At 37.7% G+C, this 26,483-nt stretch overlaps 1 protein-coding gene across 10 annotated transcripts in view; it reads right to left on the bottom strand.

Annotated features, from left to right (window-relative positions):
* Positions 1-26,483, bottom strand: part of LOC127871775 (DNA annealing helicase and endonuclease ZRANB3-like) — a 238,710-nt gene that overhangs the window by 11,421 nt on the left and 200,806 nt on the right. For 9 of the 10 annotated variants that reach the window (XR_008045547.1, XM_052414953.1, XM_052414952.1 and 6 more), the window contains exons 3-13: positions 15,758-15,936; positions 15,006-15,240; positions 14,344-14,462; positions 13,451-13,595; positions 11,882-12,040; positions 7,871-8,038; positions 5,522-5,593; positions 4,548-4,727; positions 3,754-3,912; positions 1,636-3,010; positions 348-585 (exon numbers count right to left, since the gene is read on the bottom strand). Coding sequence is in view for 9 of the 10 variants with exons in the window: in XM_052414953.1 (XP_052270913.1) it covers positions 348-585; positions 1,636-3,010; positions 3,754-3,912; positions 4,548-4,727; positions 5,522-5,593; positions 7,871-8,038; positions 11,882-12,040; positions 13,451-13,595; positions 14,344-14,462; positions 15,006-15,240; positions 15,758-15,936 (3,029 nt within the window). In the remaining variant the exon portion in view is untranslated. Of the gene's footprint in view, positions 1-347; positions 586-1,635; positions 3,011-3,753; positions 3,913-4,547; positions 4,728-5,521; positions 5,594-7,870; positions 8,039-11,881; positions 12,041-13,450; positions 13,596-14,343; positions 14,463-15,005; positions 15,241-15,757; positions 15,937-16,197; positions 16,309-26,483 lie in introns of those variants that run through there. The other variant, XM_052414955.1, reaches the window with a different exon arrangement.

Here is a 26,483-nt window from a genome sequence, read left to right on the forward strand (position 1 = left end):
GATCCAGATGAGACGTCACAGAATGTGGCGTCTCATCTGGATCCAAACTGTTTGCTATTCTGATAGTATTCTTTGAAAAAAAATCGAAGAAAATGCTAATTTTAGAAATTCAGCAGACAACATTTTAGCAGACAAGAAATTTCCCAGCATGCAAAGGGTTAATGCATGAGAGTAAAATGAAGTCCCAGATGAGCAAACGATCATCAGATTTACACTTTCCGCATTTACTGGATTTTCCCTAAGAAGAGACTTCCTTTAAGTGAAAATAGCCTGTATTTAGATGGCAGGATTCCAGGACCATTTAACTTTTCTAACTTTTAAGAAAACACAAAGCAAATAAATAGTACCTATTCCATTCTCGCACAAACCGCTGCACGTGTTTCAGGTTGGCAGGGTGTATCAGCACGTCTGGCAGACCATCTAGGTTCCCCACCTCAACGTCTGTCGGCACGAAATTGACGTTCAACGGCAGACGGTCAGGCGTCAGCAGGTACACACGGCCAGTGTACTTACTGCACACGTAGTAGAAGAGATTGTACACAGGAATACAATCTATATCAACCATACGCTTTTCTGGAGATGGGGCTAAACATGTGCAAATAGAAATGTTGTCAAAAAATGCCAAATGTTTTTGGTGCACAAAGTTTTTTTTACACACTGTCACATTCAATATATTACAGGTTTGTTACTGCAATAACGGATTTCTTTTTTCAACAAGCCAATTATTTGGGAATAGTCAAGAGGGTCCATCCAATGTTTACTAAGTAATATTTAATAAACTGATATAATTAATTAAATATATAAATGCGCCCTTGCGCTTTATTAGTTGAACACACACTATTAATATTTTGTGTCTATCTAAATTGGTACAAATTATTTCATGATTTACACAATTCCAAACAAATTATTGCATGATTTACATATTTCCAAACAAATTATTGCATGATTTACACATTTTCAAACAAATTATTGCACGATTTACACATTTCCAAACAAATTATTGCATGATTTACACATTTCCAAACAAATTATTGCATGATTTACACATTTCCAAACAAATTATTTGGATTTCAGTGGCTCAAGATTTGGTGTTGTTTCTTTTTCTGAATCAGAATAATCCTTTTGTGATTTGAGAATTACTTTTTAAATGAGACCCAATTAAAAAAGGAAATAAAATAACTGCACATACTGTTAATACGTTTTTGGGAAGCCAAAGCAAAATCTGCCAACAAGTTGCAAACCTGAATATAAGATGAGCCTCACTCTACCAAAACGGGGCTTAACTCTTTAAGTGCTGGAAACGAATTTTAAAGGCCTTTGCAAACAATTTGGATCCAGATGAGACGCCACAGAACATGGCGTCTCATCTGGATCCAAACTGTTTGCTATTCTGATAGTATTCTTTGAAAAAAATCTAAGAAAATGCTAATTTTATAAATTAAGCAGAAAACATTTTAACAGAAGACAAATTTCCCAGCATGCAAAGGCTTAATGCATGAGCATAAACTGGATTTTCAATTAGAAGAGACTTCCTTTAAAAGGAAAATTCCACAAAAGCATAAAGTGGCATCCCTGATTAGCCTGTGTGGACTGCAATATGTAGTAAATGGGAAGTGTAGATGCCCAACACAATACCTGGAACATCAGTGGGCTGAGCTGCCATCATGTCCTCCACTTCTGGAGAACTGAAAGTGTACTCTTCCGCAGATCCTTTATCAAGTGGAGTTGTAAGAAGATTCTCACTATCGTCTTTAACAACTGGAATACTTTCATGTTCCGTATACACTTGTTCAGACAATTCTGTATCAACATCAAGCCTGAAGGAGATTTCTTCTTGGGAAGAGACTGAACTGAAATCTAAAGATTCTCTAACAAGATTAACTCCAGTCTTATTCACACTGCCTCCACTCTCTTGGGATGAACTCCTTGGTGTTCTTAGAGGGCTTGGAATGAAAAAGTAGTTCTTAGGAACGCTTGCAGGAGATCCCTCCGCCACTATTTCAGGACACGGTGACTGACTAGATTTAGGTGTCCGGAATCGATACTTCTTTCTGGCACTTTTAGGTGTATGAGGATATTGGTCTCTTTTGAAAATACCAATATTTTCCTTATTTATACCAGCCGCCTCTACAGGTAATGTGTTTTGAATGTTACTAAGGTCAGATTTTGAATGGTTCTGTGTTTTAATATGAGTATTCTCATTTTCTGTGTCATCATAATTATCTATATCAACACCACAATGCAGATCAACTCCATCTTCTGGCTCTATTTCCAAATCAGAGTATGAACATCCCACAGTGCTGTTACCACCTTTGCTCACAACATCACTCACTTCTGAACACTTATCTTCTACCATAAGCTCAGAATGGATTGACTTACTTATCTCAGATATTCGCATGACATTGTTTCGATCATCGCTGCACACATGTCTCTTTCCTACATCTGCCTTCTCACATACCTCAGCCTCAATGTGGTTATTATCCTCTTTTAACATCGTCTTCTTTGTGGTTCGTTTCGTTTCACACATCTCACATGATTTCAAATCAGCATGATTCAGAAATGTACAAGCAGTGCAACTCCATTTTCCAGCATTCATATCTTCAGAGACAACTGATTTGTTTGTTTTACCATGGGAAAAGGACTTTCTTGTGTTCGCCTTGTGTTTTTTACCTGTTTTATTCTCTGTCTTACGAGAAACAAAAACATCCTCTTCATCATCGATAACAATACAATCTAAAGGCTGATTTCTGAGACCATCTAAGCTCTTCCTATAACTGGACAATGACAGGCTATTATTTTTGGTCTCACAGGTCTCCACACTAGCAACATCAGACAACCTCTGTCGTTTCCATGGTTTCTGTGTTAACGCATCACCATCAGTGTCAGTATCAATACAAGAAATATCTTGATCAATGGTGTCCAGAAAGCTTCTCTTTGTACTAGAGCCTGGAGTGTTGTGTTTCTGTTTTGCGCCAGCAAAGAAATCCAGGATAGAGGGCTGATCAGGTTCCTGAAAGAAAAAAAGTAATATCACATTCAATTGGGATTTGTTCATGCTATAGATCAAACAGTATGAAAAACATTGAAAAAGTCCTTAATATCCCTCTGAATGCTTAATTACAAGCACAGTATCAAAAACAATGTATCTTTATTATTGTGACTTATTATATCATAAAACTTTTGACATAGAGATAGACTAGACCTGCTAGTATTTTTGTTAATTGTAAACTACATCTTTGCCTTTGAATTTAAGTTTAAATGATTATTGAATTGCTTGAATTAAGAGTAATTAGAAATTATAATTATTAAGAAGGATGATAAATGTTGTCAAGCTTCTGTACTGGTAAATTTCCCCCTAGGCTCCATCAGATTGATTTACCAGTGGAAGGGCTTGAAACATTTCTTTGCTCTTAAGCCATAATATAAGAATTTGTTCTTGCTTGCTAGACCTAACTTGTTTATTTCTATGACAGTACATATGGTTAATGCTCCTTCGCAATAATATAATAGTTTGTGCTTCCTTTGACGAAACTAATTTCCATGACTACACATAAATTATACGAGCCTCTCTCTGGGAAAACAGACCCTAATTCATCTGTGTAAAGTGTTGTCCCAGATTAGCCTGTGCAGTTTGCACAGGCTTATCAGGGACTACATTTTTACACTTGTATTTAAGGATGTCTCTTCTTAGCAAGAATTCACATGCATTCAGCCCAGTGTTCCCAGAACGAGGCACATGTGCACACCACCCACAAGTTGAGTCTGGAGATACTGAGTGACGTTGGTCTCTGGTTGGTTTGTGCTTGGTACCCAGACCTCCGCATTGGACAGCACATCCACCTGGTAACGGTCACCGTCTGCTGCCTTCAGCTCGCTCTTCCTGCCTGTCAATGTTGTCGAGGTTACTATCGTCTGCAAAGTAGTCCAATCATAGATCTTTTGTTCACTGAATGTTGGGAATAATTTTGTGTATCTTAAGAAGCTTTTGGAAATGAATAAATGAAATATTTTAATGCTGACAAAACAGTTATTATGGTAGTCTCTGCGATCATGAAGAGAAACAAAAACTTTCTACGCAAATTCACTTTAATTTCCTATTTCTTAACTTCGTAATTGGCACCCACAAAATGGCTTACATATAGAAATGATGCACAGTTTCATTGACTTCAAATAATTAGTTCCTGAGATAATGCACGAGAATAAATATCACAAACACAGATGATAAATAATTGATCAACTGAATGTCAGCCAACTTATGACACACAGACAGACAAAGAGGGGATAAATTATAAACTTATATGCTAATCAAAGAAATCCACATAAAGAATGCTATACTGAAGAAACTTGGACCATTAAAAATGCACCAAATTTAAAGGAATCGATTCCACATGATTGTGGGGCTTATCCATGTACAGATGGATGGAAGCAAGATTGAGTACTGAATTCTACCATCTTTATGGTACCACAATATTAATTAGCTTTTTACAACAAACTGTCTGGTGATAACAAAAACAACAAAGACACATGCAATCTTCTATATAAGGCACCTTTTTGCAGACGGCTGACCACACCCACTCGTCCATGGTATCCTTGGCGACCAGGTAGTGCACGGCAACGCAGCTGGATTGACCAATACGGTGGGCCCGGTCCTCACACTGCACCATGGTGCCGGGGGTCCAGTACATCTCAGCAAACACCACCAGGGTGGCTGCTGTGAACGTCAATCCCTTGAGTGAGGAATAACAACAGATGACTTCAATTTTTTTTTAGTTAGTTTGTGTGTGCAAATGATTTTATTTTTTCCATATAAAATTACATACATATATGCAAACATGTTATATGCGGAGTACTTTTTGTATAGGCACTTGATGGGTACATAAATAGAGATGTAAACATACATTCATACAAAATTTATAGGGTTTAATATTTCAAGAACTAAACAAACAAAACTAATTTGCACATGTATACTATAAAATTTCGGTTGTAAGCTTGTATCTTTAAAATATTGCACATAAGAAAGGTTGCTTAATTGCTGAATAACATTGTGTAAAATAAGTTAATAATGCAGACTTTATGACAGATGAAGTTAATTATCTCAAATATGCAAGTTACTTAAAGTGAAAAAGACTTCACAACTTTTTCCTTCAGTCATTATATAAGAGAAATAAGTATATTTATTTAATTGGTTTAACAACATATTATACGTATAATTTCTTTTTTTCAAAGAGATTGCTATGCGTGATTATATTTTACACATTTTTTTACCTCATTCTTTTGAGAACTGGGTAAAGATTTATGCCATGCCATGCAGTAACATTTTGTTATGATACGCCTCGAACAAATAACATTTTTAAAGCAATATACTATTTTGAGGGGGGAACACATAATAAATGGTTTGGATTATGCAACGATATGCTTTTGTCTGCCATTGACAAATACACACACAAAAAGGTAAACTCAAATCGTGATGAAAGTATCAAATCGTCCATTTATAGATATAGACCATTTATATTTATCTCACCACTCCAGCTGCCAGTATGCTCAGTACAGCCACCCTTGTGTCTGGATCTGACTGGAACTGGTGGACAAGATGCTGAAGAACACATATATGCCTTGCTCTACGGCTAAATGCATGTGCATAAGGTGTCATCCCAGATTAGCCAAAGGTTCTAACAGGCTAATCAGGGACAACGCTTTTCGCCTAGACAGGACTAGCAGTTAAAAGGGACATCCCTTCAACCAAAATAAGACTATTGTCAAGCAATATAAGTCCCCTACCAGCTCCACCATTGTCAGAAATTCCAGATTTTTTTTATATATATTTGTTGCCATAGCAACCAATTTTTTTTTAATTTAGGAACAAAATGAAATGACGTGCATAATGTCCATATTGCCATCTATCCATGTTTCAAGTTTCATGAAAAAATATGAAGAACTTTTAAAGTTATTGCAGAATCCAGAAAACCACCATTTTCAGCAGTATTTCTAGTCTATTTGTTGCCATAGCAACCAGAATTTTTGACGTCGGAACGAAATGAAATGACGTACATAATGTCCATATTGCCATCTATCCATGTTTCAAGTTTCATGAAAAAATATTAAGAACTTTAAAAGTTATCGCAGGATCCAGAAAAACCACCATTTTCAGCAGTATTTCTAGTCTGTTTGTTGCCATAGCAACCATAATTTTTGACGTAGGAACGAAATGAAATGACGTGCATAAGGTCCATGTTTCCATCTATCCATGTTCCAAGTTTCATGAAAAAATATTAAGAACTTTTTAAGTTATCGCAGGATCCAGAAAAGTGTGACAGACGGAGACAAAACCATTAGTCCCCTCCAGTGAAACCGGTAGGGGACTAATAAAAAGAAAAGCAGAAAGTGTTGCCCCTGATTAGCTTGTGCAGACTTCACAGGCTAATCTGGGATGACACTTTAGCCACATGCATTAAGCCATGTTTTCCTAGACTGTAGCTCATATGTCAATATTGATATTAACAGTTTGTAATAAATAACCATGCCTTTTAATATAAATCTCTGACTATGTTTCATTTCATGAAATGAATTTATGGCTGTTTGAAAGGCTAAATGAATTGTTGATCAGTCATTTATCAAAGCAGGACTTACGGAAAATAGGATTTACTTACTGCAGTTTACTATTATATTTATTTAAAAAAAAATAATAAAGAAAATACAGAAACAGACACATGAATACATCACAATCATTATTATTTGTGTGCTATTCATATTCATTGACGACGTTGATAGACCAATCAATGAATTTGTTAACACGACAAACAGCTATTCCAAAGGCATATTTTTTTAAAGACCAAATTACCTTACGTATTATTATCCAACAAATTCCCCCCACATTTCCTGCGCTTGTTTTGCAATCCAGATGCTGCGCTTACTGAGAATGACTTACACCGTGTACATTGCTTATACTTGAGATTTCCTGTAGAACGCTAATGCAATAAAGCCTTGAAAATACAATTAAATTCTGTAAACATTATTATGGTTGCAAAGTAAGGATTAGCCCTTATTGTTCACATTCTTTATCACATATGTGTGCATTGTGTTTTTCAGAGATGTAGTATTTCTATAATCAAAAACTCGATGGATAAAGACAATAAATGATTACATGTGATAAAAATGCCTTTTTGAAAGAGTTAATGTGCTTTTATTGGAAACAATAAAAACATATAGAGGATACTTGTTCGTGTCAGTGTAAGAGCGTTTGTTATTTCACAAGTGATCATAGAAAATATATTTTTCTATGATCAGTCATGAAATAAAAAACGATCTTACACTAATTTTCTGTTTCTTTTATGCCCCCTTTTCAAGAAAATAATTAACAGCTGTTTCCCTTTCGCTGAAAAGTTACCCTTTTCCCATGGCGAAATGATGTCATTTTACCAGCGAAATTCTCCAGTTAAACTCTTTTAAAATGTAAATAAACGGTGAAAAAGCATAAAATAAAAAGAAAATTTGTTGGATTCGGTGGAATGTCAATTTTAATTCACTAATGATCATAGAAAAAATATATAAAATTATTAATAATAATCTAAAAATAAAAAAGGGAGTTCCGAAAATTTGTTCTTTTCACCGGTGAAAAGAACAATTTGCTTATTTTCACTGCTGTTATTTCACTGCAGAAATGTCATATTTTATCATTAGTTATAAAAGAAATTGATTTATTTTTAAACAATCAGGCTTGTTCCTCATCACTTAAAATCTTTATTGTTTTTATCAGAATTGACAATTGTGTAACTCCATACCAGAAACATATGTTCAGCCTAATTGATATGTAGAACAGTATCATATTTTTGTAGTTAATTGACAAAGAAGTCCCACACAGTTCCTTTCTCACCGGTCTTTCAGAGGGAGGAGTCTCGCCGTCAATGCGTATAAACTTGACGTGTTTGTCATGCAGTGACTCTGATAAGCCATTCATCATTGCGTGGTGGTATGCAAACACCAGGAACTTTAACTTTGGGTTCTCACACAGCATCTCCACATACTCTTTGGCTGGGCCTATCTGAGGGAGACAACAATTATATAATAATAATAGTTTTCTGTCACTCTTAATTTTCAAACCTCATTTTAAGCACACAACAAATTCTTACAGAAGATTCATACATCTATATATAGTAAAACAAGAGATGTGTTTGTCAGAAACACAATGCCCCCTTCTGCACCGCTTTGAAGCCATATATTTGACCTTTGACCATGAAGGATGACCTTGACCTTTCATCACTCAAAATGTGCAGGTCCATGAGATACACATGCATGCCAAACATCAAGTTGCTATCTGAAGCTACATAGAAGTTATGAGCATTTTTTTGAAACCTTAATGGGAAACCTAAATGCAAAGTGTGACAGGAAGACAGACAGACCGACAGTCTGATCACTATATGCCCTCCTTCGGGGGCATTAAAATTAACACACAGCGAAAAAATTGACTTAACAAGGTAACATTTGAGAATATTTTTGTTATGAGAATCCAAACAAAAATGATATATAGGAGGTTTTTGTGTGACGTCACAAGAGGGGTTTTCGGTTACTAAAAATAGATTGGCCGTCAACTTCTCGATCGCGGCCTATTATATTGTATCAGAGTAAAGGTCGTCGGAAGACTTAATACTTACAATTTCACAAAACAAAACGATAAATACCCGTATTCTTTTTTAAGTAAGACTTTAATAAATGATATTTCAAAAATTATAAAACATAATAATTTGAATATTATTATAAGTGGTGTGGATGCAATAGTGTTATTTTTCATCAGAGATTAAAATTTAGTGTAAGGGGTGTATTGAATCAGTTTTAAAACAAAGCCCTTAAATAGCTCAATACATTTCAATCTTGAAATGTAGTTTAAATTTTCTTTTACATTGAATGAATTTTTGTTTCGTTTACATCGAATGAAAATATTAATAATTTAAGCATTCCAATTGAAAAAACACCTGCATATTTTGAAAATTGAACTGTCTTTGCATGTTCATGTATATTGAAACCTCTTCTCTAGTGATAATGAGCGATACAAATCTAGCATTTTATGTTACCATAAATCTACACATTTAATTTATTTTACCCAAGTATTTTATATCCGTATATAATGACAAAACGCGATTGCTTGTTTTCATGATGATGTTTCAAACACTGCTGCAGTAACGCACGATGTTTACACATTATAGCAGAGTTTACATTTGCAAGTACCCGTTAAAAACGTTAATTGTGTAGCAGTAAATTTGTAAAATATTTTAAATGTATATTTATTATTTATTAAACACTTTACTGTTATGTTTAAACTGGCTTATATAAATACTTAATAGTTCCTAGCTGTTAATCCATTTCGGACAAATGTCTATTTTTTAAATATGTTCAAATATTTTATTAAAGCAACTGTTAAGTTTTTGACTTTATATGCTAAGAGATGACATGGAGGTATCATAAATTATGTTTAATGACCAGACACGTGTGGTTTATGAAGAGACCGCATACAGAGTCATACAAGTATAGGTCCCTGGGTTTATTACACACTGTTTTCTTAGTAATTGTCTGGACAGTATCCGATCATATCGAGATAATCGGTTTGTGATAAACAAAGGGGCAATTAAACACTGGCTTAAAAATGCTGAAACAAAGAGTGTCAAAACTGGTGTGAACAATTAAATAAAAGCATTTACATTTATCAAGAGGATTTAGTTAATCTGTAACAAGGTAAGTTTTTTTAGACAAATAGGTTCAAATCAGTTTCTATATGTTGATTACATAAATTCAATCAATTTGTTGTTTGTTTTCGTCCTTATTTGTGTTCGTTCATTGGATTCAATTTAATCTGAAAGAATTTCAAGTTCTGAGTATTTTTTGTTCCTCAAAAGGGTCGCGAATATTATTGTAACCTTATCACGATGCGGTTCATCACAAGCAAACAATAGCAGAATGGCCACAGTTTTGACGGCCTAAATTTGAGCATGCGCAAACGTGACGTCATTATCGGAATCCCCAAAACCTCCTATAGAAATGTATATAAAACAGTAATATTACATATATTCAAATTTTTAAGCAAATGAATATGAAATTTGAAACATTTAAAGCTTATCAAAATGTATTACATTTCAATATGTAAACCAAAGATCTATCAATAAACAAAGATTCATGGCATCGCAGCTTCCAGCCGAATCGTGCGAGATTTCAGTCAAGTGAGATAGTGACGCGAGTCATCTTATTGTGTATATCTTATCTACACATGTGCAGGCATGTGGTGTCAAAGGCATACCAGTAAACGATCTTAATCCACAATTGGGATATGGTTTCCCTTGTAGAGAATGCATTTGTACTTCTATCGCAGATGTGTATTCAAAAAGAGTATTGTCTTGCAAATATTATTTATCCATAATAAGAGAAGCAGAAATCAATATATTTGTTTCCTATTTGACAGTTTACTCGAAAATTTACATAATTTGTAAAATTTTATAAAGAAATAGATCAGTTAAGGACATGTTTCAGTCTTTGGTTTTTTAAATTAATTTTAAAATGATACTTCCTTAACATAAAAACATAAAAAAAATACAGTTTAAAGCAAAGGCAGACATAAACTTTTCAATAAAAAAGTGTGCCACGGCCTGAATTCTTTCAGTGTTTCTCTACTGAATATCTTCTAAACTAATTAAGTTAAAATCGCTAAATATATTTTTATTTATAAGTTAGAATTTTACGTCTGAGATGCCATGAAATATTAATTAGAAATAGTAAAGTTTTATACAAAGAGGGATGTGTACTGTTCAATAAGAATATCTGTACCGCCTGAAATGTTACAAAGACTTGATTATGAATCTCTCCAAGACTATTCACGTTAAAATCTACAAGTTGTCCTTGTCTTGTACATTGTTATATTAACTTTACAATGAAATTTTAATCAGAAGTATTTATACAGAAAAGTTTTTGGCAAAAGCGGATATGTACTTTTCAATAAGAAAGTCTGCTTCGGCCTGAAACGCTATAGAGATTCGCTTATATCTCTTGAGACTATTCAAGAATCGGGTGGAAGGACACGCTGCCTGAGTTATTATAACGCCAGATAACAGATGGAGATCAGCAAATGCCTGATTGATGTCAGGTGATATAGATCTCATTTTTGCCGCAAAAATTCACGATATTGTAAACCAGGTCCATGTTACAGCCAAAAAAAAATATTTCCAAAAATCTATATTTAAAACTACTTTTATTTAACACACAAACATTAAAATCCACCATGTGCAGACACCATATCACAAATAAGATATATGCAAACCTGCATCATATTGCGTGTACTATTGGTAAACCAACATACATAATTGACCAATGAGAAAAAAAGCTTTCTCTGCCACCTCACCTTTTCTGCAAGATATTTTGTACAATGATTAAAAGTCAATTGATTGGATAATCCAACCATCTGATTAAATTTACCACTGGAAAATTAAGACATCAGCCATTTCTTTCTATGATAGGTTTTAACATATAAATTAAGCTTGACTTCATCTAAAGCTGAAGTTTGGGGTCACTTGGCTCAAATTTGGCTTATTCTGACTCAAATTTGATATTTGATATTTTTCTCAATTTTTAAGATGACTTTGACGACGTATGACTTTGATGACTTATGCTCACTTTAGTGTTCATTTGAGCTGTTTTGAGTCTGACTCAGCCCCGAGTTTATGGAGGACCGTGGGTATTTTCTTACCGCTGAGATATAATATTTTTTGTGAGCTGACAGATATTCTCAATACTCATCTGAGTGGAAACTCTTATCTCATTTTCTGAATTGAGATTAAAAAAAACGTATTTAATTCTTGATATTAGGCCTTGAATTCTTGATGGAAAAGTCCCACTGGGTGAATACCTTGGCCTCCCCACTGAGCTGATAGAGGCGGGAGATGAGGGACAGCATGTTGGTATCCTTGGTAACATGGCTTCCAGCCCCTGTCAGCACCTCAAACCGGTCTTGACCAGCCCGCTTCCTCAACAGGGGCTGTAACTCTTCAAACGTGGAACGAATCTCCTGTTCATGGAAAGGGCAATGTTTAAAAATAAGACACCTTGGGGAAAAATTGGGCTTAATGCATGTGCAACAAGAGATGTGTTCGTCAGAAACACAATGCCCCCTATTGCGCTGCTTTGATTATTTTTTTGACCTTTGACCTTGTTGAAGGATGACCTTGACCTTTAACTCCCACCACTCAAAATGTGCAGCTCTGTGAGATGCACATGCATGCCAAATATCAAGTTGCTATCTTCAATATTGAAAAAGTTATGGCCATTAAAGTTTTCGGACGGACAGACTGACATACTGACTGACACACTGATGGAATGTTCAACTGCTATATGACACCCTACCGGGGGCATAAAAAGGTAAAAGAATGACGGATGTATGATATTTATTCGAATTGTGCAAAGATTTAATAATATAGTGCAAACACATTACATATGGTAGATTAAGTATATTAATGTGCATGCCCTTGTAAATTGTGTGTATATTTATACATATATTATGAAATGAATGAAAGCATTTAAACCGAATACAGAAAAAAAGAACGCGTGGACCCTAATTAACTTGTGTGAGCTTATCTGGGGTGACACTTTACGAACATGCATTAAAGGGGCCTTTTCACAGATTTTGGCATTAATTGAAGTTTGTCAGTAAATGCTTTATATTGATTAATATACACATTGGATCTAAAAAGCTCCAGTAAAAAACAAGAATAAAATTAAAGAATGAAAAGAAGTCACCCTCAACTAGGCTCGAACCACTGATCCCTGGAGTTTAAGTCTATCGCTTAGACCACTCAGCCATCCGTGCTCACACAATGAATGATGTATTTTATACTATATATAAGAAATCCTCATAATATCACAAAATATAACGAAAACAACAGAACTCTCCAAAATATTCTATCGTTTTGTGTTGCAACGCTTTATAATTTTCAGGTTTTTAAATCGTCTAAAGATGCATATAATGGATATTTTAGAGTATGGTAAATGTTCAGTATTAGATCGACTGTTTCCTCACAAATATCATAATTACAACCAAAATTTGTGAATCTGAACCCTTTTTTTACGTGTCAATTCACCAAAACGTGAAAAGGCCCCTTTAAGCTCAGTGTTCCCAGAACATGGCTTAAGTGCTGATAAAAAGCAGAGCTTAAGAATAAAACTTAAGAAATGCATCTGCAAATGTGTGCGTGTATTCATTATTAGTTGTTAATTAACTTAATATTTTGGAAAAGAGCAATTACGTATTAAAAATTTGTAAATAAAATGTTCAAGTTCATTTCTGAATATGAAAATATATTCACAGAAATGCAAACTTGTATGTGTTACATGACAAAATTGAAAGTTTTGTATTCGTTACAGGACAATTAAATAAGACCAACGCTACCTTCTTGAGCTCATTACATGTAACTAAATATACCTTTTTGAGGTCAGAGTCCTTAAGCTCAAAGAGCACTTTCTGTCTTTGTTTAGGTGGGAGCTGGGTTAGGACCTGGGCTTTTTCGCGTCGGATCATCAGCTCCGAGCACAGCAGCCCCTGTAGCTCCTGCAGATTACTGGCCCCACTGGAAGTAACCACCATTAAATGTCAGCAGAGGCTAATCAGGAAGGGCACTTTACACAAATGATTTATGCCCAGTTTTCCAAGAACGAGGCTCAAATGTTCTTTTCCCCTGCTTTATAGTCTCTCAAATGTTCTTTTCCCCTGTTTTATAGTCTCTCAAATGTTCTTTTCCCCTGTTTTATAGTCTCTCAAATGTTCTTTTCCCCTGTTTTATAGTCTCTCAAATGTTTTTTCCCCCTGTTTTATAGTCTCTCAAATGTTCTTTTCCCCTGTTTTATAGTACCTCAAATGTTCTTTTCCCCTGTTTTATAGTCTCTCAAATGTTCTTTTCTCCTGTTTTATAGTCTCTTAAATGTTCTTTTCCCCTGTTTTATAGTTTATCAAATGTTCTTTTCCCCTGTTTTATAGTCTCTTAAATGAGGATTATGAATAAAGAAGATATAGTAACAAGCACCGATTTTGATTGTTAAATATGAATGATAATGACTCAGAAGAATTTTATCAATTCTAGATGTTTGAAGACTGTTTAATAAATTGTACAGTCTTTCAAAACCATTCTAGAACTGAATTTAAATTTCAATTCAAAATCCAAGGTAATAATAAAATTTCATCTATATGAGATTTGTCAAGTTCAATCAGATTTTAAATGATAATTTTACAAATATTAAATCTAAGGAATATCTTTGCCAGAGAAAGCAAGTAAATGTTAATAAAACGACTAAACAATATGTGTTAATTCCAATTCTCACTTGACATTTCTTCTCTTAACCTTTCCTATCCACTCGATCTTTGCATCACAATAGCGGGCTGTGTAGTGCCACCAGGACCCAAACTTGTCAGGGCAGATTGCATCAATCTGCGGATACAGCTGAAAACAAGCATGTTATTTGCTGGGTTTTAATGAAGGTGTGTACATAACTCTGCTTCTTTCTCCAAAACATTGAACAGAACCAGACTACATTGTAAAGCTTCAGTAAAATAAAACCTCAATAACTCATCCGTTTTGGAAACCACCTGTCTTCTTTAAAACTAAATGAAATCCCTTGTATTTGAATCATGTAAGATTTTAGCAGAATGAAACCCTTACAATTAAATGTAACGCGTGATGATTGTTGAAACACAAACTGATATTCTTCATCCAATTGGCTTACATTTAACAAAGTTAAAAAAAAATGTTCACATTTTATTCCACATGGCTTATTTTATGCTTAATAACGCGCATTACAAATTGTCAGTCCCAAGGAATATTTATTACCATTCGGTTATCTCTTCAATCTGATAACACACGGATTATTCATAATCATTTCCCTTATACAAATTGATGTATATGTGAGTTAAAAATACCCTGTTCTATCAACTAAAAGCAAATCAATAAATAAAATAACATTTAAAAGAAAATCATAAGAACTACCTCAACAGGCCTAGCGAGGGCTGGCGTCCCGGACAGTAAGATTCTTCTGTTTGCGTTCTTTATGAGGGGCACCACAGTCTTGGCGGAGGCCGTCTGGATGTTGCGGATGTAGTGAGACTCGTCTACTATCACCACCTTGAACCCTTGACTAAACAGCGCCTCCTTCAGGAGTCGACTGGTGGCCTTCGACAACAGCCCAAATGTTGCAATCGTTATCTGGGATGTTCCAATCTCGCTACAATGTTACAACAAACTTTTTCAATATATAGTAAGGATTGTTTTTAAATATTATCACCTCTGAAAAATTCTTTAACATCATGCAGTTTTTCCCTAAGATTGTCATTACAGGCATTTCCCAACAGTCTACTGTGAACCTTAAATGCACAAATTAATTTTCTTCAAAAATGACACGAACGACCCTGTTCCGTAGAGGTGAAAAATGCCCAGCAAAAACTCTGAATTTGCTGTTGTTGTTTTTATAATAAACACATGATTACTGATTATTATTTAGAGAAACATCTCAACTCAAGAATCATACGAAGTAAAGTAAATGTAAAACATAATGCCACGCCCACCACTGTTCAACCCTTAAGTTTTGCTTTAAAGTTGGTGTTTATTTCGAGGTCAGTTTTACATATTCAATTTCTCCATTACATGATTTTATATTTAATCCAATATTGTATGAAATTTTATAGCACATAAATATATAATTGGTTTAACTTAAAACCATGAAAACTGCCTTGCTTTGTTACCTGACATCACTCCCTGACTGAACAAGGTTGATACTGGCTGGATCAATGTCCGGCAACCATTTCTCAAACTCTTCAATCCAACAAAACCTGAGAGAGGACGGCACTATCACCAGTAGAGGCCATTCATCCTTGTAGTAGTAGGCCACAGATATTGCCTGTAGAGTCTTCCCAAGACCCATCTGGAAATATATATGAGCCTTGCTCTGTGAAAATGGGGGTTGAATGCATGTGCGTTAAGTGTTGTCCCAGATTAGCCTGTGCAGCCTGCACAGGCTAATTACGGATGACACTTTATGCCTTAACTGGATATTTGGTAAGAAGAGACTATCTTTAAAAAAAACTAGGGATGGCATCGAATACCAATATCGATATTCGAATGTTCGCAAATTCTTTCAATCGAATATTCGAATATTCGCATAAAACGGCTGGATTGATTTTACCTTGTTATGTGTTAATTTCCATTGGTTTGTAAGCTATATCCGTTTGCTAAATACGAGGCTGTTTATTAACGTTGCTATCGAATAATTGTATCGCTGTCGATCCTGTGATCGGGCACAAATAGAATGAAAAACATCGTGTCATAGAATTTTATTTTTTAATGATTCCACAGATTTGTAGCAGACCGCGCATATGTAAAACTAAGTTTACACACATTACACGTTGCGATCTTCTTATCCACAGACCATGTAAAGTATTCCATACTGCAGAAAGGGCTGGTGGCATTTTCAGATTTGAATTATGATTCCTTGATGATTGTTTATTTTATATCATCTGTTACTTTTGAGTAATTAACATATTTAAATGTCTGTTCAAACTGTGATCACAAAAACTAAATTATTATTCGCCAGTAAATTGAAGCCCTAAATTGGTACCTAATTGACAAACAACAGTTCGGGCCCTTTCTTATAGTAAGTATATTGTATTGCGCGATTTGAGTAATTCACACATTTTAATGGCTGTACATACTGTGATCACAAAACTTAATTATTATTCGCCAGTCAATTGAAACCGTTAATTGGCACCCCATTGGCAAACAACAGTCGGGGCCTTTCTTAGAGCGTGTATATTGCATTACGCAATCAACCCTGATACGGGCCGCGTTATCAGTTTGACACGAAGAACGTCACGTCAAACATGCTACTCCCGGGTGATTTCGGTTGCTTTTCAGTAAGCGGTTCGCAGGTCATTAAATATTGGTGAAATTACATTTGAAAAAAAAAATGCGAATATGCGAATATTATTTTTATTATTCGAATGCTGACCATTCAATCGAATATTCGAATATTCGAATAATTTTGCCATCCCTAAAAAAACACACCATCAAACAGAAAGTGCCGTCCCTGATTAGCCTGTGGGGACTGCAGAGGCTTATCCGGGCCGGAAATTTACGCACATGCATTAAACCCCTTTTCACAGAGTGCAGCTCATATAGAAATATGCACGTCATGTCAGTGTTTTTTCTCACTTTTTTTAACAGTCCTTAATCTGCCTAAAAATTCTTTACATGAAGCAAACAATAACAATTTTAAGCTGAGCAAATTGCATGCAATTAACATGATTTTCCATTAAAGAACCCACATTTTCATATTAACTATTAAACAAAGAAATGACCATAAAAAATCACTTATACAAATCTTTTTTTCTTAAAATAGTCTTAATGTATTTATATTATATAACTCTAAAAACAATCCAAAACAAGAGATGTGTTCGTCAGAAACACAATGCCCCCTACTGCGCCGCTTTGAAATAAAATTTCTATTTATCATTTGGCAGGTATAGAAATCATCTCCCTTTAAAGCTTATTACTTCCCTTGGCTTTTGTCCAATCACACCGAGGGGGGGGGGGTCTGTAGACAGTCAAAAATGACCAAGTCAGACATCACTGACAAAGGCCTGTGGTTTATCAAAGAGATCATAGCCAGAGTTTATCATGTATCTATGGACATAAGTCCACAGGTATGTAATGTACCCTACCATTCACAAATAAGTACAGGAAAGAATTGATAATTATATCATTTAAAAACAAGATGTGTTTGTGAAACACAATGTCCCCCTATATATGACCTTGACCTTGTGAAGGATGACCTGACCTTGTGAAGGATGACCTTGACCTTTCACCACTCAAAATGTGCAGCTCCATAATATACACATGCATGCCAAATATCAAGTTGCTATCTTCAATATTGCAAAAGTATTCATAAAATAAGCGATTTGGGCCACATATATTTGACCTCTGACCTTGAAGGATGACCTTGACCTTTCACCACTCAAAATGTGCAGCTCCATGAGATACACATGCATGCCAAAAATCAAGTTGCTATCTTCAATATTGCAAAAGTATTCATAAAATAAGAGATTTTGGCCACATATATTTGACCTCTGACCTTGAAGGATGACCTTGACCTTGACCTTTCACCACTCAAAATGTGCAGCACCATAAGATACACATGCATGCCAAATATCAAGTTGCTATCTTCAATATTGCAAAAGTATTCATAAAATGAGCGATTTTGGCCACATATATTTGACCTCTGACCTTGAAGGATGACCTTGACCTATCACCACTCAAAATGTGCAGCTTCATAAGATACACATGCATGCCAAATATGAAGTTGCTATCTTCAATATAGCAAAAGTTATTGCAAAATGTTAAAGTTGGCGCAAACAGACCAACAGACCAACAGACAGACCAACAGACAGACAGACAGACAGGGCAAAAACAATATGTCCCCCACTACTATAGTGGGGGACATAAAAACCTTTGACAATCAATCATTTTAGTTATAAATAATCAAAATAAAAATCTGTACAGTCACTGTGAAAAGAACTTAAATTCTTGGTAAGGAAATATATAATCTGAGATTTATAATCATATAAATTACTTCCCTTGAAAATAATTGTCTCTAACAAATCTCCATTTTTAGTAGCAAATAATTAAAAGCCACTTCCGTGACTGTAGATTCCCTACTCAAAATGTGCAGCTCCATGAGATACACATGCATGCCAAATATCAAGTTGCTATGTTTCAATATTGAATACCGGTAATTATCTCCCTTTAAAGCTTCTTACTTCCTTTGGATTTGTATTTTTGACCTCAGACCTTGAAGGATGACCTTGACCTTTACCTTTAACCACGATGTGTTTGTCAGAAACACAATGCGGCCTACTGCGCCGCTTTGATTTATTTAACAAAAATATATAATTTGGCAGGTCAGATAATTATGTTCATTTAAAGCTTCTTACTTCCCTTGGATTTGTTTTTCCAACCCCGTGACCTAGTTTTTGACCCGGCATGACCCATATTTGAACTTGACCAAGATATTGTCTAGATAGAACTTCTGACCAAGTTTAGTAGAGATCGGATGAAAACTATTTGAATTATGGAGCGGACACGAAAAGTGTGACAGACTGACAGACGGACAGTGCGGAAAACTATATACCCCCTTTTCTTCGAAAGGGGGCATAAAAACAATATCCCCACCAATAAAATACAACAGGTTAATGTACAGAAATATACTGGTACACTTGGCGTAAAAATGGACCCCATATCAGGAAAGTTTGTTAAAAATTCTGTGAAAAGTGAATGAATAAAGAGAGCTGAAATTGTAAATTTTGCAATTTTATTAAAAAAACACAAAGGACACTAACTCTGTCTTGCCGTGCGTGAATTGGCTGGTTATTTAACTTGGCATTCGTTAAATGTTAACAAAGGTTTGCAACAAGTTTAGTAAAAATTTAATTAAAAATGTATAATGAGAGCATAAGGCCACGGCTTTTATATTTCTTGGTTTACAAAACCGCCGACCCTAATTTTTGGAAAAAGGGAAAAAAAATAAAATCGGAAAATCGTCTTTTTTTTTAATATTTTATTCCCGACCGCACTGCAAAACGAGCGAAACGAGAAAAAAAACGATCCGGTTTGAGTACGGTTGCGAATAAAATCAAGTAAGTACAATCAACGATTGGTTCACATATATTGCAGAGATCGGGATATTTTTCAATGTGACACATTATGTACCAGTCCTTTTATGGGCACTTCTCAAAATTTATTTCGGGTAAAAATTACAGACAATAAGAAAATCAGCGTCAGTAAAATGTCGACCCCATCAAAATTTATTTCCGAGTCTGTGACGCAACTATATTGTTTAACATGTTAATTATATTAAACAAACCCGATATTATAGTAGATAAAAAAGTATTTGATAATTAGTATAAATAATCCAATAAAACACTGCCATTATTTACGATATATGTGTTTAGGAATTTTGTAAACACGTCCGCCATAGTTTATAGGAACTGTACAGAAAGTTTGGAAATCGGAACAAATCGGTATATCTCGGAAAATCATTGATAAATGTAGGGCCCATAAATGTATTTGTCGTTTCAATGCTTAGGGCCGAGTAATTTCGGCAAATCGGAACTCAACTTGCGTAAAACACTAGCTCAATTAACCATTAAACTCCGCCTCCGTTCTCGGCAAAAGATTCGAAGGCGGAGCTATGCACGTGCTTTTATTAAATTGGAGGATTGCAATTGAGAAACAAACACACGATTGGTTCGGCATGTTGATTGCTAGACAAAGGAAGCCAATTTTTTTTCGGCGCGAAATACGTCGCTTATTGCTTCCGACACAAAGCGGCTTTCCTTTGATGACGTCAACCTGTCAATTCACACAGACTGCACATTTTCGGAAGACTTTAACTGACTCCTTGTTTACAATTCCGGTTAAAAAAAACACTTGCTAACATTAAACTTTGGATTAAATTATCAAAATAAAGCAAAAGCGAAGTTGACAAATATGATTAAATTAATTCGCATCAGTTCAAATAAGACGTTTTGCGTTGTAAATCAACGAGTTTTCATGACAACAATAACTTTGACAAACATTACCGCGACGACGCATGGATCGATCTACCTCGATTTTTTTTCATGTACGATCTCATAAGTCGAGTAAGAGCAAACACATACCGGGTAATTTGTGTATGAGTAGTTATATCTTATATAAGATTTATGCAACGGGCATTGCATTGCGTAATGAAGCGCATCGAATTATGGAAATGAAGCGCAGTTTTTCGTTTTAATGGGAGAAGAACGCATGTCATGTAATGGAGTGTTTTAAAATTGCCTGATGTTACAAAAGGTGCTTTTAGGACTCATTTCATTTGAAGATATAGATGTGTTTCATTGCATAATTTGATTTTTTGTCTCTGTGTTAAGGTTATAAAAGATATGTTGTCTTTCTTCTGATGTTATTAGTATTAACTTTTTTTTCCGATGTTTTTTTTTTTTTTTTTTTTTTCGACCGCCGATGGACCATTTTCAAAATAATTTTTGTAAACCAATAAAAAAAAAGTCGTGGCCTAAATAGTAAATTTTGCTTTTTTTACACGCAAATTAAAATAACACTGCAGTTTCTTATGTGTTGTGCCTGATAATGCAACATTGCCTCCATTTATATCAACAACATTTCGAGAAAGTTTGGTTAAGATCAAATGAATAGTGTCGGAGTTATAAAGCAGAAAAGCTAATTTCACAGTTTTAAATAAATAAAGGGCATTACTCTAAATTTAGTCTTAAATGCCTGATGCCTATCAAACTGAATGACTTAGAGAGTGGAAAGCGGCCTGCCCATCTGTCCCCTGAGGGTGTTCCTATAAAAGTCTTGTCAAGAGATGACCGCATAAAATTGACATAAATTGTGCCGACGTTTGAACTTGATAATTTCAAACCTTAAATTATGCCACAAGTCAACTGTTTATGATTGATTTTACCTGTATATATAGTGATTCCACCTGTCTAGAAGAGCAAGAATATTTACTTATAGCATTCAATTAATATGTTAGGACTCTGGTTAGAGTTTCAATATGGGTCTGGCTTTTAAAAACAGGCCAAATCAGTACTTTAAAAACTTTTTGCTTTAGTTTGTGTAGCTAGGGCCATCTGGTAAGCACAGTGTGTGGCACACGCACTTCTCATCATGACGTGGTTGGTGTTTACCATACCAGAAAGGTAATGACACTCCATTTACCCCAACAGCACATGACCACACTGAACTTAAATACATTTTGGTAAAACTAAATAGCTGTTAATTGCAGCTCTATATCAAAATTTATCCTAACTTTCATGAGTCCTAATAAGTTAATAAGACAGGAGTGCTGGGCCACTCAGCCACCGCACATTATCCAGTCTCTAGACAGGAGTGCTGAGCCACTCAGTACCCACACATTTCCAGTCTCTAGACAGGAGTGCTGAGCCACTCAGTACCACACATTATCCAGTCTCTAGACAGGAGTGCTGGGCCACTCAGTACCACACATTATCCAGTCTCTAGACAGGAGTGCTGGGCCACTCAGTACCCACACATTATCCAGTCTCTAGACAGGAGTGCTGGGACACACTCTAGTACCACACACATTATCCAGTCTCTAGACAGGAGTGCTGGGCCACTCAGTACCACACATTATCCAGTCTCTAGACAGGAGTGCTGGGACACACTCAGTACCGCAAATTATCCAGTCTCTAGACAGGAGTGCTGAGCCACTCAGTACCACACATATCCAGTCTCTTGACAGGAGTGCTGAGCCACTCAGTACCACACATTATCCAGTCTCTAGACAGGAGTGCTGAGTAACTCAGTACCACACATTATCCAGTCTCTAGACAGGAGTGCTGAGCCACTCAGTACCACACATTATCCAGTCTGTAGACAGGAGTGCTGGGGCACACTCAGTACACACATTATCCAGTCTCTAGACAGGAGTGCTGGGCACTCAGTACCACACATTATCCAGTCTCTAGACAGGAGTGCTGGGCCACTCAGTACCACACATTATCCAGTCTCTAGACAGGAGTGCTGGGCCACTCAGTACCACACATTATCCAGTCTCTAGACAGGAGTGCTGGGGACACACTCAGTACCACACATTATCCAGTCTCTAGACAGGAGTGCTGGGACACATCAGTACCAAACATTATCCAGTCTCTAGACAGGAGAGCTGGGCACTCAGTACCCACACATTATCCAGTCTCTAGACAGGAGTGCTGGGACACACTCAGTACCACACATTATCCAGTCTCTAGACAGGAGTGCTGGGCCACTCAGTACCGCACATTATCCAGTCTCTAGACAGGAGTGCTGGGACACACTCAGTACACACATTATCCAGTCTCTAGACAGGAGCTGCTAGGACACACCTACAGTACCGCACACTTATCCAGTCTCTAGACAGGAGTGCTGGGCCACTCAGTACCCACACATTATCCAGTCTCTAGACAGAAGTGTTGGGCCACTCAGTACCACACATATCCAGTCTTTAGAACCAGGAGTGCGGGCCACTCAGTACCACACCTTATCCAGTCTCTAGAACAGGAGTGCTGGGACACACTTCAGTACCAACACATTATCCAGTCCTCTAGACACGAGGCTGGGCCACTTCAGGAACCACCACATTATCCAGTCTACTAGACAGGAGTGCTGGGACACACCTCAGTACCCACACATTATACCAGTCTCTAGACAGGAGTGCCTGGGACACACTCAGTACCCGCAAGCATTATCCAGTCTCTAGACAGGAGTGCTGGGACAACATACTCAGTACCACACATTATCCAGTCCTCTAGACAGGAGTGGCTGGGCCACTCAGTACACACATTTACCAGTCTTCTAGACAGGAGTTCTGGGACACACTTCAGTACACACATTTATTCCAGTCTCTAGACAGGAGTGCTGGGCCACTCAGTACCGCACATTATCCAGTCTCTAGACATGATGCTGGGACACACTCAGTACCACACATTATCCAGTCTCTAGACAGGAGTGCTAGGACACACTCAGTACCAGCACATTATCCAGTCTCTAGACAGGAGTGCTGGGCCACTCAGTACCACACACATTATCCAGTCTCTAGACAGGAGTGCTGGGCCACTCAGTACCACACATTATCCAGTCTCTAAACAGGAGTGCTGGGACACACTCAGTACCACACATTATCCAGTCTCTAGACAGGAGTGCTGGGCCACTCGTACAGCACATTATCCAGTCTCTAGACAAGAGTGCTGAGCCACTCATTACACACATTATCCAGTCTCTAGACAGGAGTGCTGAGCCACTCAGTACCACACATTATCCAGTCTCTAGACATGAGTGCTGAGCCACTCAGTACCACCATTATCCAGTTCTCTAGACAGAGTGCTGAGCCACTCAGTACCACACATTATCCAGTCTCTAGACAGGAGTGCTGGGCCACTCAGTACCACACATTATCAAGTCTCTAGACAGGAGTGCTGGGCCACTCAGTACCACACATTATCCAGTCTCTAGACAGGAGTGCTGGGACACACTCAGTACCACACATTATCCAGTCTCTAGACAGGAGTGCTGGGCCACTCAGTACCGCACATTATCCAGTCTCTAGACAGGAGTGCTGGGACACACTCAGTACCGCACATTATCCAGTCTCTAGACAGGAGTGCTGGGACACACTCAGTAACACACAATATCCAGTCTCTAGACAGGAGTGCTGGGCCACTCAGTACCACACATTATCCAGTCTCTAGACAGGAGTACTGGGACACACTCAGTACCACACATTATCCAGTCTCTAGACAGGAGTGCTGGGCCACTTAGTACCACACATTATCCAGTCTCTAGACAGGAGTGCTGGGCCACTCAGTACCGCACATTATCCAGTTTCTAGACAGGAGTGCTGGGCCACTCAGTAACACACATTATCCAGTCTCTAGACAGGAGTGCTATGCCACTCAGTACCACACATATCCAGTCTCTAGACAGGAGTGCCTGGGCCATCTCAGTACCCGCACATTATCCAGTCTCTTGACAGGAGGGTTGGCCACTTCAGTACCACACATTATCCAGTCTCTAGACAGGAAGTGCTGGGCCACTCAGTAACCACACATTATCCAGTCTCTAGACAGGAGTGCTGGGACAACACTCAGTACCACACATTATCCAGTCTCTAGACAGGAGTGCTGGCCACTCAGTACCAAACATTATCCAGTCTCTAGACAGGAGTGCTGGGCCACTCAGTACCGCACATTATCCAGTCTCTAGACAGGAGTGCTGGGCATTCAGTACCGCACATTATCCAGTCTCTAGACAGGAGTGCTGGGCCACTCAGTACCACACATTATCCAGTCCTCTAGACAGGAGTGCTGGGCCACTCAGTACCGCACATTATCCAGTCTCTAGACAGGAGTGCTGGGCCACTCAGTACCGCACATTATCCAGTCTCTAGACAGGAGTGCTGGGCCCACTCAGTACCCACACTTATCCAGTCTCTAGACAGGAATGCTGAGCCACTCAGTACCACACATTATCCAGTCTCTAGACAGGAGTGCTGAGCCACTCAGTACCACACATTATCCAGTCCTCTAGACAGGAGTGCTGAGCCACGCAGTACCGGCACATTATCCAGTCCTCTAGACAGGAGTGCTGAGCCACTCAGTACCACACATTATCCAGTCCTCTAGACAGGAGTGCTTGAGCCACTCAGTCACCGCACATTATCCCAGTCTCTAGACAGGAGTGCTGAGCCACTCAGTACCCACACATTATCCAGTCTCTAGACATGAGTGCTAGCCACTCAGTACCACATATTATCCAGTCTCTAGACAAGAGTGCTGAGCCACTCAGTACCAACACATTATCCAGTCCCTAGACAGGAGTGCTGGGCCACTCAGTACCACACATTATCCAGTCTCTAGACAGGGTGCTGGGACACACTAGTACCGCACATTATCCAGTCTCTAGACAGGAGTGCTCGGCCACTCAGTACCGCACATTATCCAGTCTCTAGACAGGAGTGCTGGGCCACTCAGTACCCGCACTATTATCCAGTCCTCTAGACAATGAGTGCTGGGCCACTCAGTACCACACATTATCCAGTCTCTAGACAGGAGTGCTGGGACACACTAGTACCGCACATTATCCAGTCTCTAGACAGGAGTGCTCGGCCACTCAGTACCGCACATTATCCCAGTCTCTAGACAGGAGTGCTGGGCCACTCAGTACCACACATTATCCAGTCCTCTAGACATTAGTGCTGGGCCACTCAGTACCACACATTCATCCAGTCTCTAGACAGGAGGTGCTGGGCCACTCAGTACCGCACATTATCCAGGTCACTAGACAAGAGTGCTGGGCCACTCAGTACCGCACATTATCCAGTCTCTAGACAGGATTCTGGGCCCTCAGTACCCGCACATTATCCAGTCTCTAGACATGAGTGCTGGGCCACTCAGTACCGACACATTATCCAGTCTCTAGACAGGAGTGCTAGGCCACTCAGTACCGCACATTATCCAGTCTCTAGACATGATGCTGGGCCACTCAGTACCCACACATTATCCAGTCTCTAGACAGGAGTGCTGGGCCACTCAGTACCACACATTATCCAGTCTCTAGACAGAAGTGCTGGGCCACTCAGTACCGCACATTATCCAGTCTCTAGACAGGAGTGCTGGGCCACTCAGTACCGCACATTATCCAGTCTCTAGACATGAGTGCTGGGCCACTCAGTACCACACATTATCCAGTCTCTAGACAGGAGTGCTGGGCCACTCAGTACTGCACATTATCCAGTCTCTAGACAGGAGGTGCTGGGGCCACTCAGTACCGCACATTATCCAGTCTCTAAACAGGAGTGCTGGGCCACTCAGTACCACACATTTCCAGTCTCTAGGCAGAAGTGCTGGGCCACTCAGTACC

This window comes from Dreissena polymorpha, chromosome 3, assembly GCF_020536995.1.
Source record: "Dreissena polymorpha isolate Duluth1 chromosome 3, UMN_Dpol_1.0, whole genome shotgun sequence".
Lineage (NCBI taxonomy): Eukaryota > Metazoa > Mollusca > Bivalvia > Myida > Dreissenidae > Dreissena > Dreissena polymorpha.